Here is a 14,852-nt window from a genome sequence, read left to right on the forward strand (position 1 = left end):
CAATCAAGGGTGTTGAACAGTAATGACTGTTTTAGCGAGCTTCTTCCATGCCAGCATATCACATTTAAAATACAAGTAAATTAGTGTTTTGAAAGTTGCAGAAGTAAAAATTCTATGTTCAGAATGTATTTTTTATATAGTAAGAAAAAAATTTGAACAGTTGTAATAAACTGTTGTTAAAATTAGAAAATAAAAAAGGTTACCCAAAAATTAAACATGTGTTTAACTGTAATATATTCAACATTCTATATGGTTGACTTGCTGACCATGGTACATTAGCCATTACACATTACATAACACACTCAACAACTACAACTTATTGTAACGTAAAAACTAATATTATAACAAACAAAATGCAACAATTAAGAATCTTACAATTAGTTTCAAAGAAATGCTGCTTCGATGCATTCACAGCAGTTTTGTTCTCTAGAGATTCAGCCTCCAACCGTTCCTTGAAAGCAATAAATGATGGGTCTGCTTCAATCGTTCCCACTTTTGGGTCTTTTTTGCGATTGGGACGGTTTTTGGGTATACGCTGAAATGGCGCAAATTCCACTACTGCTGGATATTCAGTACCTGTTCAACAAAAATAATGTTAATATGTAAAAGAAAAAGTCAATGCTTTCAGTGAGCTAATCTTTACTGTGATTAAATCATAGCCAAATAATACACAAACAGATTTTATTCTCCATAAATAAAAACTAGGGGACACCCTTGTCTACACTACAGACCAAACACAGTCACTCTTTCCACTTGAGTGGCAAGGGACTCTCCAGTAGACAACAAAAATGCACAAGCTTTGATTTTGAACTACAGTTACCATATCAATGCACCATGAATGTGTGTATTTGGACGACATTGAAGACTGTTGGTGTTGATTTTTAAATGTACTAGTATATGTTGTAATGTTTTTCAGAAACATTTGAACAGATTCATTGTTATATAAATCACTAAAAAGTGAAATTTTAATTGTCTGCTTGTACTATAATCTCATTTTGACCCAAACAAATGCTCGTTCACATTGACATTAGGCTTACTAACTTTTCAACATTTTAACAATGACAAATGTCGGAAATTTATTTTCCTTCCAAATGATCCATCTTCCAATAGTGAGTTTTAAACAAACTACTTCTTAGTTTTATTGATAGTGAGTTCCAAGTTATACTTTTTTAAATATAAAATTAAATATCTTAGAAAATTTATTAATTGTTAAGCAATATTAAAACCAGAGGATACTAACTAAAATTGTGTAGCGATTATTAGCTATTTTAATTTTTATATCAGAGAGGAAAGGATGCGTTTTTAAATTATCTTTACAACAATGTCTGGCAAGGAAAGAAGACTCATAGTTATTTGTGGATCAGAGAATAGGAAGAAAAGAATATTTTCAAGTTGATGTCATTGTATTAGTCAATCCAACACAAGCAAATCTCCAGTTTGTCAAATCAGTCCTACATAAATACTAAATTTACAATCAATATTATTAGGCATAAAACGTACCTTTACTATCAACGAACACATATCCGTCAAACTTCTGGGTGAATATAAAGAGATCTGCTTGGTCAACAAAATTGATGTAAGCTCGGCAAAATGCATTTGGTGTCAGTGACATATCAGCTGGCACGAAATAGAAGTAGTCGATGTCTGGAAGCGGTGAGACCTGATTTTTGAACTGTTCTTCCGTCATGGAGGGAGGCAATCGCCGCACCACAATCTGTACAATAAGGAATGTGTAGGTTTCTTCAGAAATTAGTAAAATTTTATTTTAACAAGCTACCATGATGAAGATATGAAATGAAAAAATGAAATGAAACGTTTATTCTCTCTTCACAATCAATTAATTGTAGGTAACAAAACAACAACAATATTATACTTCTATACCTAGTGTTTGATCAAATAACGTGTTAACTAATTAGGATATGTTTTTCTATTATTGAAAACAAATGTTATAATAGAAATTATTAAACAAAACAGAAATATAAGCTGATATATTAATTCACTATATTTTTAATGTTATTGATAAAACCAAGAATCTTCCAAAATTTATTTTTATGATTAAGGAAGAGTCACGGTTTTGTTGTAGTTAGCCTAACTTCAAATTTCAACAGGTCTCTAAGAGAATAATTGGGTTTCAGAAAATTTTATGTAGTACACTTTTGACATAATTTATTTAACAGAGTACCTACAAGTTCACTTAACGTTCAGATCAATCTAGATTAAACCATAACAAATGGGTTTTAGGGCTAACTTATGTGTACTAGTCTGACCTGTTTATATTACAGTGGGTTGACTTATTCTTAACATGTAACTAGCATGTTGAATCTCAGACAATCAGCAATGCTTGGACCAATAATTCCTATGCAACTGAATATGGCATAGTATAAACCTCCTGCCAATGAGATTATAGAAACAACTTCACCGTGAGACTACTGTATTTTTATCTGTACACTGCATTGTCTTAGCATGATTGCCCTTAGTGTTAGGGGCCAGGTACTTACATTTTACCCGGAGACCACTCTGTCCCTATCAACTAATTGTTATTACGCGATAAAAGCAGGTTTAGATTACGCCATAATAAATATGTTACTAGTAGTAGCAAAGTTAAAGTTAACCTTTACAAGCACTCAAGTGATTGGAGTGACTTGAATCGAGGGATGTTTTTCTTTTTTCACCAGAAGTGCGGGGTGGAAGCCCGCACTGATGGCCAGGGGCATTTCCAATCATCCAACATGATCTGATGTCGTAAAAGTACCGATTCGAAATGCCTCTGGCCACAGTGCAGGCTTCCCGTTCCACCCTGCACTTAAACGGAAAACATCCCTCGAAATAGTACCTAAATTCAAGCGCAGATCACATGAGCACTTGTAAAGGTTCATTTTAACTTTTCGGTACTTTGGGATTATACCGACCACACCCAGACATGAATCGTTATTTGACGTTTTTCTTCTACTGATTACTAGATTAGCGTAGAGCAATATTTCGTCAATATAAAACAGGAATTGTCTTATCACAAACCCCTCCCCATCCTCAGACAGAGGTCAAAGTCGAGCGGTCTAGTAGATAACTTGATTGCAGAGTCTCGCCGCCCGTTCAGCTGGTACGTCGCTTTGTTGTACTTCCGTGTTTTACCCCTATATTTCTCCAAACACAAAAATTCAACAAAAACAAACATTACCAAACAAAAACTAAACTCTTTATTGAAAAAAACACACAAAACTTGTTTTTATTCTTGGTCACACTCCGCCACCCAAAATGCGAGTGCCTCCGGCAGCACCGAAGCCCGCGCTGAAGTCAACGAAAGAAAAAACATTCCTCGAGATAGCACCTATCAGTAAAATTCCAAATTCTAGAGGGGCTGATCAGAAATATAAATTGAATTGTAATGGAAAGGCAATTATGTACCGTGCAAAAAACTTAAATAATCATGTGATGCTGCGCGGCCTGCCGTAATCGGGATTCTCGAGAAAGATAAGATAACAGCGACAACAATACCGATCGCAATACCTGGAAATGCTTGTTGATTGATGGAATGTTAGTTCTGTTACTCAACTACATCGTTTTATAAAGTTCAAAGTGCATTGAAAAAGTTTAAGCGTTGGGGGCATATAACGGAATCTGATCCCATTAACAATTGATAATCGTTGTAAGTTTGTAATTTTGTAGTTAAAGAGTTGTTTTTTTTACTCTATCATGTTTGTTTCTATAAATTTATATTTTTGTGTTCTTCATACTGGTGTGGTCGGTATAATCCCAAAGTACCAACTTTTCTATTAATAATACATCCGTTTACCTACTTATATGTGCATTGACATGTAGTGGATGGGGACAGAGTAGCCAAAAAAATTAACTTCCGCCAAGAGTTGGACTCAATTTTGTTGGTAGATATTACACAATGAATATTCAATATCTTACATGACTTACCAACATGTTCTGCCTTACAATGAAAACAGTCAAATTTTCCACAATATATTTCAAGAGCTACACAACTCACTGTAGAAGAGTTGACATCTTACCTTAGTGGCAGGCCTTTCTTCTTTGCCCTTCTTCTTTCCATTTTCTAACACAGGTTCATTTTCTTTACCAGCAGAACTCTTCAAAGCAATTTTCTCTACAACAAAACCATATTCATAACACAGGGACATAAATAACACCTTTTTGATACTTTTTTCGTACTGTACCGTTAGTTAGTTAGATTTTATATAATGTAACATTTCACAACCTAGTCAGCCAGTATAATTTAATATTATTTTTTTTATCCAATGTTCCGGAACTAAATTATCGGCGGAGTAACTACCTAATTGGCACGCGTATAAATATTTTATTCTAACCCTTTGTAGCAGCCCAACTACGTGACCGATCTGACCTCGCGCGCCTTGTCCGTAAATAAAATTTATCTTTCTGTATTATTAAATTAGCCCTTTGATGCCAAACATATAAAAATGAATGTAACGTAAAGTAAAGTTGTAAATAGTAAAGTAACTTACCCTTGAAGATCTTTTATTTGCTTGATTGAAATAGATACAAGTTGTGGCGTCGTCCTTCTGACGAGCACGTTGTTGTAATAAGTTTTTTGTCTCATTAAATGGCTAATACCGTCGCGAATTTGTTTTAGGCGGGCTCACGTATCTCACGTATTATTTGAGTAGATGGCTACCACTTTCACGACTTCTACTCCTCTTCTAGTAATTACCGACTAGAAATAACCCTTCTTAGACTACAGCTTCAATGTCTCGAGCCAAGACGCCGACGCCCGGGTTGTGAGTCTACATATTGTGAAGGGAAGTAAAATCTTAATGTTTTATAACGTAAAACATTGTAGGCATAATTCCATAGAACACTGGATATTTTAGGCCCACCTATCAGATATACATTTTTAGTTCTTGTACTCTAATTGGCAGCAACGTGGCAAGGCATACATTTAATTTACCAACTAAAAGTGGTGCTTGTAAGTTTCACTGATTAAATTGAACTTATAAGTAAACTTTGCAATTCGAGTATTTATTACTATGACCTCAGAAGTCACCACCCCCATGTGTTATCGTCATTCGGTACAGTACTATTTTTCAAATATATAACCAAATTCATGTTATTTGTATATTTCTTCTCCTCTGGAGATGTATGTGAAAAATCTGAAGTCACTACGTCTTGAAGTTGTTTAATACAATGAGCATTAACAACGCCATTAAAGTAGGAGATTAGATAATTGTATCAGGCTGTATTTCTTATGTAGCCTATAAAAAGAACTTTCAGTGTGACCATATCTCGAGCATCACCGTATGAAAGAGAAAAAATTATTACTTTGAATTATACTTTGTAAAAATCTATTAATATTACTTTGTCCATGGTCCATTACGAGAATGCTGCTTGTATTTACTTACTGAACATAAATATAAGTGGAAAACAAAATTCTCTTAAATAAATAAAAAAAGCATTTAAAGGTTAAATGTTAAGAATTAGTATTTTATATCAATTGTATAACTTTATTATTCAAACATGAATCTTAACTCTATGAAAGCCATGTAGCTATTTTACTATGCTACACCCTTAAATTGCCCTTGAGGGGTAGGGTACGATAAGCGGACTCGGTTTTTCTATATCGAAATTGGCAAACGATATTACTCAATCATAACCATCGATATAATCAATCGATACTAATTAATTACTTTGAACAATTAACTTAAATAATCTATATCTACAGCTGTAAACACTTTCAAGTAATACACGTAAAGTAATATTTCAATTTTACATAAGTAACATTTGATTATTAAGAATGGCAGTCAATTTTAGAAAACTACACAACATTGTTTTGAAAGATGACAATACAATGTTTTTCGTAGCTTCAACATGTAGGACTCGTACCGAAAAACCCATTATGTGAAATTTGTGGGAAAGAAACAAATGTAACTGTGAGAGGAGTAAATATGGTCGTCTCCAGTTTTCCTAATTTTGGTTATAATAATTTGTTTGATCACTGTTAATATTAAATTCACATTTTAATTTAAAACATATGTTTGTTGTTGTGGACTACAAACACTTTTATATCGATTGATAGTCTAGGATTTGAGATGCGAATATTAGGAATCGATGATTACATTCTTCGATATGAAAAGCCGGGTCCGCTTATCGTACCCTACCCCCCTTGAGTTTTGTATATTTGCAAAATTTTTGGAAAATTTGTTGTTCAAAAACCACTTAAGATTCTCATAATTTTGGTTTTTTGTAGCAGTAAACTAAAGAATATAATACACATTTTTTTGGTAAAATTAAAATACTACTTATATATTTGTAACTTATGAGTTTCATTAAAAATTGTCCAAATGTGTAAATTTTTTAGATTTTTTTAAAGTAGGCCATGTAAAATGTCTTGAAATTATCCACAAAATTCTTGTGTAACATTATATTTTTCTACAATAAACTAATGTCAACAATATATCATCAAACTTATATTATACTTGACAAATATACTGGAAAAAATAAAACAAACAAAGCTCGTTGCTATGGAAACATCCAAATATCAATATTAAATATTTGGATTTATAAATTTTATAAATTACACTAACTTATATGTGAATTTTACACTGCTTTATGATTGTTCATCAAAACACAAGTATAGAACACAGTAAACAGTGCTACTAGCTAAACGAATTCATCGGCTGACAGACCATAACATCACAGTTAATTGTCATTCCAAAGGCCTAACTGAGAGGAAGAAAACAGGCTTTAACCCTAGAAGTGTGGAACCAGCATATTTTATGTCGGTTGTTAATTTATGTGTGTTTGTGCGGAAACCAGCATATTGTATGTCGGTTCAGTTTTTCATTAAAAATAATTATTTATCTTCAAACAATCACCATGTTTTTGGTATCATTGAAATTGTGAGATTCCCACTCTACAATTTTTCGTATAAACTTTTATTTTCTAACTTCAATATTACGGTCGTGGTGAAATGTTTTCTGAAGAAGTCATCATTTGAGTTGAATTTTCGCGGGTGGCCGGGGTCAAAGAAATACGTCATTTTAAACCAATCACAGCAAGTTTCGTATTGCCTGCAAACAGTGCTGCCATATGTCAATAGACGTGGAATGAAATATTCTTTCTTCCAGTACAAACAGAAAGTCATTAGAACGAATAGTTGATTTACTATAAATATTCTAAAAAAGGGACAATTCTAAAGTTGTAAACCAGCATATTTTATGCTGGGTTAGTATAATAACATTCACACAGTTATTTATTGTCAATAAAGAAAATAAAAAAAAACAGTGTAAAGTGAAAGAAACGATCTACCGGTACAATCTTTCAACAGTAAATTTAGTTCAGTAGGTTTCCGGCAGTGCGTAACGAAAGAGATGAATCACGGGCGTCGCATCAAGACCAACCCAACACCCTTCCCTGTCGGCCATTGTTGACCATTTTATTTCACCACAACACAAGCTTATTTTTTTACCGATTTTCATAATTTAGGTCTCTATTTTTTCAGGTTGAAATACTCAACTGCATAAATGCATATGAAATGACAAAAAACATTATAAAAACAGTGTTATATTTTGAACTATAATATCTATTGTTTATATATTGTCCAAAAATTTTACAATGCAAGGTTTTACAATATTTGACGCACAAATAATTATTTTTTACTCAATTTCAAAAATTATTGAGTATATTTCTTTCAAACATTATGTGCTAACATAATATACAAGAAAAAAAATTAAAAAAGGTTTTTATATTTTTTTTACATTGCAAACCAGAATTATTTTTTATGAGTAAATTCTTCAACGTGCGACTGTTAACAAAAAATGTCATAACTCAGTTCCTTCTCAAAGTATTTAAACATATCTTATATTTTAATTTTTAGCTAAACAAAACATACATACTAAGGGTATATTCAAAAATTACATAAAACATAAAGTATAAGTGAACATTTTTAGCTTGTTTCTGAATATTTGTTACAAAATATTTTCATTTTTCAAAAGATTTTTTTTTGTAAGCTTATAATAAAATAATAGTTTATTTTTTTTTTTTTTTTTTTTACTTTTAGTGTTTTCAAATAGCATGTATAATTTACAATAGAAAACTGTTTTTTCATATAAATATATAGTCACATTTGGAGTAACAAAAATGAAAAGCCCAAACCCTTGTACATTTTTGTAAATTTTCGCTTTTTTGTAAAAAACAAATGGAAAAATTACAATTTTTTGTTTAATAGAAATTTGTAATATATTTTCTAATTTGGCATAGAATTCTCCTACACTTTATACATTTAACATTTTGACCTTACTGTAATATTTCAATACCTTACAGAGGTCCCAAACTTGAAATTTTCATATAAAACTTTTTGCAATTTCTCATTATTTTCATGAAAATATATACTAAACCAAAGAATATCAAAAGATTTATTCCTATTTCAAATAGTACAACTTCTGAGAAGAAAAATGATATATAACAATATATGTTTTCTTGATATTAAGTATTTTTTAAGAATTTTTTTTAAAAAAACCCTTGCAACACGTCAAAAATGAGACTGACGTTTTATCTTTGGTAACATGGACACACTTCTAGGGTTAACAATACATGAGCGTATATTGAATTCAGTTATATGGTTACTTCGATATTCCAACTATGTGATATATTAAATATTCTTTAAAGACTGTTGAACCAATTAACGGCATGTCTGATACGTTTTTATCATGCTTGATACATGATTATGTTAATATTTATTGTTACCTTTTGTTATAGATTTGTTTTTGTTATTAATGTTTTGGTATCAATTTACATTAACGTGACCATGGAAAGGTATGTTCATTTTTTTTTTCCTGAAAACTACAATTTTTCCTGAAAACAATATTGAAGAAAAAATTCGTCGGCAACGAAAATCAAAGGAGCTACGATTTTTTTAAATCCTCTGAAAACTCTGTTTTTGACAGTTTCCTATAACTCCGCGTCTGCTCAAACTCAGTATAGCCAGATTTTAAATACCGATTATCATACCAACAACGAGAAATTATCGTACTTTCATATAAAATAATCGTACCAAACACATTTAATGAAAAAGTATGTTATGTTCGTATAATAAATTATGTTATAATTAACTTTTGGTTTGTTACTTGTATAAATTTGTCAAAAATCTTTCATGGTACGATAATAACTACCCATCGTGTATCTTACCGGCGCATAAAATCAATGAAATTATCATACCTTTACGATAATTATCGTACCTCTGGCAACACTATCCATATTTGACAGTTTGGTATTACTCCCGCGCCTTCTCAAATAAAGAAGGGACGCTATTTTGAACTACTGTTGTTCCTCCACGTCTATTCTTAACCTCCTAGTTTAGTAGTGGTAATGGCACACCTTTGTGTTGGATGTTCGGTATCTCAAGTGATAAGTTACTGAAATGATGCTGACTATGTATATATAATATTATCTTTAAATATATTATTGCTTGTTGTATGTACTGTATTATAAGATAATTTATCTCTTGTTGAATCGGATTTAACATTTGTTGTAAAATGGTGTATGCCGTATATAAATAAATAAACTAATACATTAATCCTGTCAACGATGCCTGCCCACTGCGCACTGCTTGCTCTTTTAGAAAAAAAATTAACTCGAGCTTGCAAAAGTCGAATCCCAGATCACGTGATGCCCCTGCTCCTAAACGCAATAATGTCTGAAAGGCATCAATATAATAGAATAATATACTTTCCCCCCAGTTCATATGCACCTGTGATAATAATACTTGACTATAAATGCCCAACCCATGAAAAAGAAGTTCATTTTCCATGGTCACGCTAATGTAAATAAATACCATAATACTTTCAACAGAATAAACAGAAATCCCAAATAAAACAGGAAAACTGGACCGTAAAAAGTGAACAGTAGAACCAAAACCATTATTTTCTGTTCACCATGTAATTTTAAGTACAAATAGCTTAGCAAGACTAACAAAATTGATCTTTCCACAAGTAACAAGGGTTACTAAAATAGTACAAAATACTGTATATTTACAATTATCACTGGTTTTTGGTAGTTCAAACGATTTTGAGCTAGTGTTAAAAACTGAGGTGTCAAGAAGCCAACACAACAACTGTGACTGTGGAATATGTGCTTTTGACATACAAAAGTGTGTACCAGGCTACAACACACATCATACTGGCCATTAGTCCTTGCATTAGCAGAAAATCACTGTTAAGACAGCTGGGAATATCCTTTATAATATCAAAAAATATAATAACCAATCTGTGTGTTGAAAAACATAAGAATGTAGTACTGCAGACAGTAACAATGGATATATCTACATATATACAAGATAGTATCACTGGAGGCTTAGGCTGTCTGGATTGCTCCTCAGCAACTAATGTATAAAAATAATAATATTGTATTTATTTATTACAATCTCTGGGTAGGGTACGATAAGCGGACCCGGTTTTTTATATCGAAATTGGCAAACGATATTACTTAATCATAAACACCGATATAATCAATCGATACTGATTAATTATTTTGAACAAATAACTTAAATAATCTATATCAACAGCTGTAAACACTTTCAAATAATTCACGTAAGGTAATATTTCAATTTTACATTTAAGTAACATTTGATTATTAAAAATGGCAGTCAATTTTAGAAAAATACACGACATTGCTTTGAAAGATGATAAGACATGTTTTACGTGGCTTCAACATGTTGGACTCGTACCGAAAAATCCATTATGTGAAATTTGTGGGAAAGAAACAACTGTAACTGTGAGAGGAGCAAATATGGTGTTTCATCACTGTAAATATTAAATCCATATTTTAATTTAAAACATATGATTGTTATTGACGACTATAGATACATTTATATCGATTGATAGTCTAGGATTTGAGATGCGAATATTAGGCATCGATCGATGATGACATTCTTCGATATAAAAAACCGGGTCCGCTTATCGTACCCTACCCCAATCTCTATTTTCCTTAGAAGAAAAAAAAAACATATCGACAGCCTTACACATAAATAAACAAATCCCATAGTCAAAATTAGAAGTGAATAGAAAACAAGTTCCAAAATAATGGAGTAGAAAGAGCAACAGCTTCAACAGCAAATACTATATAGTAGAGCGTAAATCCACTGACAGAGGATAAGACTCAATACTTATAAGAGTACTGATAAATACATATAAATGTAAAACAATACAAGGGCCCAATAATAATATTTGCAAATCAACAAGCTGCTCCAAACAAATTTTTACTTCACTCAAATTATAGGTTAGGATTCACTGAATATACGTAAGGAGTTACTTCAATATGTAATAAGAGATGAGTTTTACCTTCCTTCATAATATAAGAACACTGGTCTCAGTTGACAAAATAAAATTGGGTGATTAATGTATAATATATCTCACTGTATGTTAATTTTAAAAACCCACATTGAGATCGTAGGTACACAACTTAAAATTTAGTACAATGGACCTAGACCTCCATGATTAAATGTCCGGCTTCACACTGAAAGTGTAGTCGTTTGTCTGTCGCAGTCCTTGGAGGAACCGTATACAGCACAGTGGACAATAGACAGAAGAAGGTGGAGTAGGATTATACAAAAAAATAGTCTTACATATAAATTGGTAATTTGTTATGCTATATTAACGTATCTTTTTTTCTTTCTTTAACTGTAATTATTTAACCCATCATATAGATTAGAGTTATATAAAAATTAAAATAAATACGAGGTATTTAAGTTATCATCCACCAATAAATTTATGGTCAATTCAAATCCAATAAATTCTTAAATATATCTTGTTTTTCATAGGGAATGAACTTTTCGACATTTTTCATCGTCTATGTATGAGAGGAATAATCGTAAAATACGGAAAAGGATAACATGCAAATATAGGAAGAATGTTCCATTCAATGTTTACCTTTAAATTACAATTCTCAGTGACCTAATAAATGGATTCTATTTGGCTATACCAAAATTTCCCAACGCCAATGGCGAACGAAAACGTTCCTTAACCATCGGGTAACAGGTACCACAGTTTGTAAAAGATTGAGCTATCCAGCCATCAACGCGAGCTACCCCCATCAATTGCGATAAACGAAAACATATCCTCCAGATATAGTTCACACCAGCCAATATACCAAAATTCAAGAGGGTCTAATCAAAATCCTCAATATGGCACTGATAATTGTCAGTAAAAGATAAACATTAAAACAGTAGTTCTTCACATATATGGACAATGAAAAACAACAAAAATACGGTTCAGTTGAAGACAATAAAAAAAACATTAAAAATTGCCAATTAAAAAATGTCTGAGATTTAAATTATATCCATACGAATTCAATGTTAACCTTTCGGATCAGGTTATCAACAGATTAGTGATTTAAATAAAGTGAAAAAATCTATTCTTTACATTGCTATGAGCACAAAAAGGCAGTTTGAAAAAAAATTTAAAGAAATAAAGAAAGAAATGTGTACCCATTATAATTATCCGATGTAATTGTTTTAACTTTTACTCGTGAGATAAGTTGAGTATTCACTTTAATACAGCACACACTCAATTTATTTGCGCAGGCAAAGGCATCTTCTAAATGGTTTATTTAAGGTGTTTGAGAATGGAAGAATGTAGGTATGAGTTTGGCTGCTCATGAAGTACCACAAGTGACTGTAAACTAACAGTTTTTGGGAAAAGATCTTAGGAACGTTCAAAAAGTCGTTCTGAATTGTACATTAATACAGAAAGGAGACAATGGAGAGAAATTAAAAAACAATATTTGCATTTGTAAGAATTTTACTAGCCGAGAGTGTCCCTTTAAAGAAAATGGTGAAATATTTTTAGGTACACAATAATTTAATTTACAGTCGTACTGAATGCATTTAGTAAACCCAATTAATAAAAAAAATTATGGTTGCCTGTAAAGTCGGTTTTACGGCGAAGATTTTACTTGACAACGTCTTTTTCTCGGTAGATATTTATTGATATGAATATTATTAAATTGCACAATAGGAACAAGGAATTGAATGAATGAAAATAAGAATTGCACAAAATTTTTAACTATACAAATATATTTTGTTTACTAAAACATTGTACATAATTTGAAATTAATTAAAATTTGTTTTTGTAAATGGTAAAGTTGAATAAAACATTTACTAAAATTGGAATTTGAAATTCTTGCTAAACACAGTTAAATTCTAACTCCGCGCGTGGTGATTGGTCGGTTTTAGTTCGTTTTGTTTGGTCGCACTGTTATGACAGGTTAGAGGTTATAATTTGTTATTTTAAATGTTTGACTAGCAATACGCGCTGTTTCTTCTCAATCGACTGAATTACGATTGATTGCAGAGTGATTTAAACTAATAATTTACTTAACACTATCAACATTTGTCAATAGTATGACATAACCTATAGACTCAGTTTCTCAAACTTTTGTGTCAATCTAACAATTAATCAATCAATCATAGTTTACGATAATGAAATATCAGTGTACAATTATTTACCTTTATTGTTGTAGTTGTTGTAAATGACGAATCTACAACAAATGAACACAGATTGCTCTGTCAAAGTTGACCAACTGCAAACTATGTCCGCTCATATTTCCGAAATACTAAAAAACATGTCTAAGCTGTCTACCAAAGACGAGATTAACTATCGTCAATGACGGCATTGCCGAAATAAAGAACGACTTAAAAGAAATACATAGGAAGCTGAATGAGTTTGAACCTCGGCTAAAATCTACTGAAGATAGATTGGTTTTACCCCCTTCCATTTTTTTGATATAATTGAAGAAAAGATAAATGGCATTGGCGATCGTGAATTCAAAGAAATTTATTCCAGAAGATATTATCTCAGAGCTCAACGAATCGTACAAGAAGAGCGCGCAACGTGCTGGTGTACAATATCCCTGAGAATAGGAGCACGAACAACCGGGCCAGGATTTCGCATGACAAGTCTCTAATGGTTAAACTGATTCAGGTCGTCTCCCTAGATATTGGAACAAACGATATAAAGGTGCTGAGACTCGGAAAGCCAAACAAAGATAAACAACGGCCCATTAAGTTGATATTTCATGAAGAAGCTGAGGCACGTAGATTTAAATGAATTGTTCTCAAAGGACTTGGTTGCTGAGGCAGATGTAGCTTTCACAGACATAAGTATCTCAAGGGATAGAACACCCCGTGAAAGACAACGTTTGAAAAGTCTTAGAGCGGAGTTGGATGCTCGAGCAGGGAAGGGTTGAGAAGAATCTTACCATAAAATACCGAAATGGAGTTCCTGAAATAACAAAAACGCAGTCAAAAAACGATTAAATGGCAATACACCAGCTACTGTTTATTATCAAAACGTAAATGAGGTCTGGAGATCAAAACTAAAGAAACCTGATAATGTCTGTCAATACTTAGTTTGTACAAAATAATCATTCTCACTGAAACAAATTTATCATCAGATATCTCTAAACTCAGAGTTGGGTCTCTATAATTATGCTGTGTTCAGGAAAGATAGGTCCACCTCTTACCAGTGACTAAAAGAGTCGGGTGGGGGAGTCATGATAGCTGTACATTCTGATTTCACCTCATTTGAGATTTGTTCTTCTATAATGGAATGTAGAGCATGTGTTTTGTGTCTACCCGAACCTGCAATCGTGAAATAATATTTGGCGCTGCATATTTACCCCCCCAGCTCACCGTCTGACAAGTATTCCCATTTTTGTGATGCCAGTCGAGGAAGTGTATATGGTGTCTGATCCTGGCACTTCAATCGTGATAGCAGGAGATTTCAATCAACCATCAGTGAACTGGATAGATACCTCGGCCCTTGCTCCGCCTATCGGAGCCCAATTATTGATCGATATGTCAAACTTTCTTCAGCTATCAC

The 14,852-nt window shown here is 32.3% G+C and overlaps 1 protein-coding gene across 2 annotated transcripts in view; it reads right to left on the bottom strand.

Annotated features, from left to right (window-relative positions):
• Positions 1-11,498, bottom strand: part of LOC124363143 (regulator of nonsense transcripts 3B) — a 28,137-nt gene extending 16,639 nt beyond the window's left edge. For both annotated transcript variants that reach the window (XM_046818285.1, XM_046818284.1), the window contains exons 1-4: positions 11,313-11,498; positions 4,014-4,108; positions 1,501-1,714; positions 376-576 (exon numbers count right to left, since the gene is read on the bottom strand). In XM_046818285.1, the coding sequence (XP_046674241.1) occupies positions 376-576; positions 1,501-1,714; positions 4,014-4,108; positions 11,313-11,322 (520 nt within the window). In that variant the 5' untranslated portion in view covers positions 11,323-11,498. The remainder of the gene's footprint in view (positions 1-375; positions 577-1,500; positions 1,715-4,013; positions 4,109-11,312) is intronic.
• Positions 11,499-14,852: the final 3,354 nt, after the last annotated feature.

The sequence above is a fragment of the Homalodisca vitripennis genome, chromosome 5 (genome assembly GCF_021130785.1).
Source record: "Homalodisca vitripennis isolate AUS2020 chromosome 5, UT_GWSS_2.1, whole genome shotgun sequence".
Lineage (NCBI taxonomy): Eukaryota > Metazoa > Arthropoda > Insecta > Hemiptera > Cicadellidae > Homalodisca > Homalodisca vitripennis.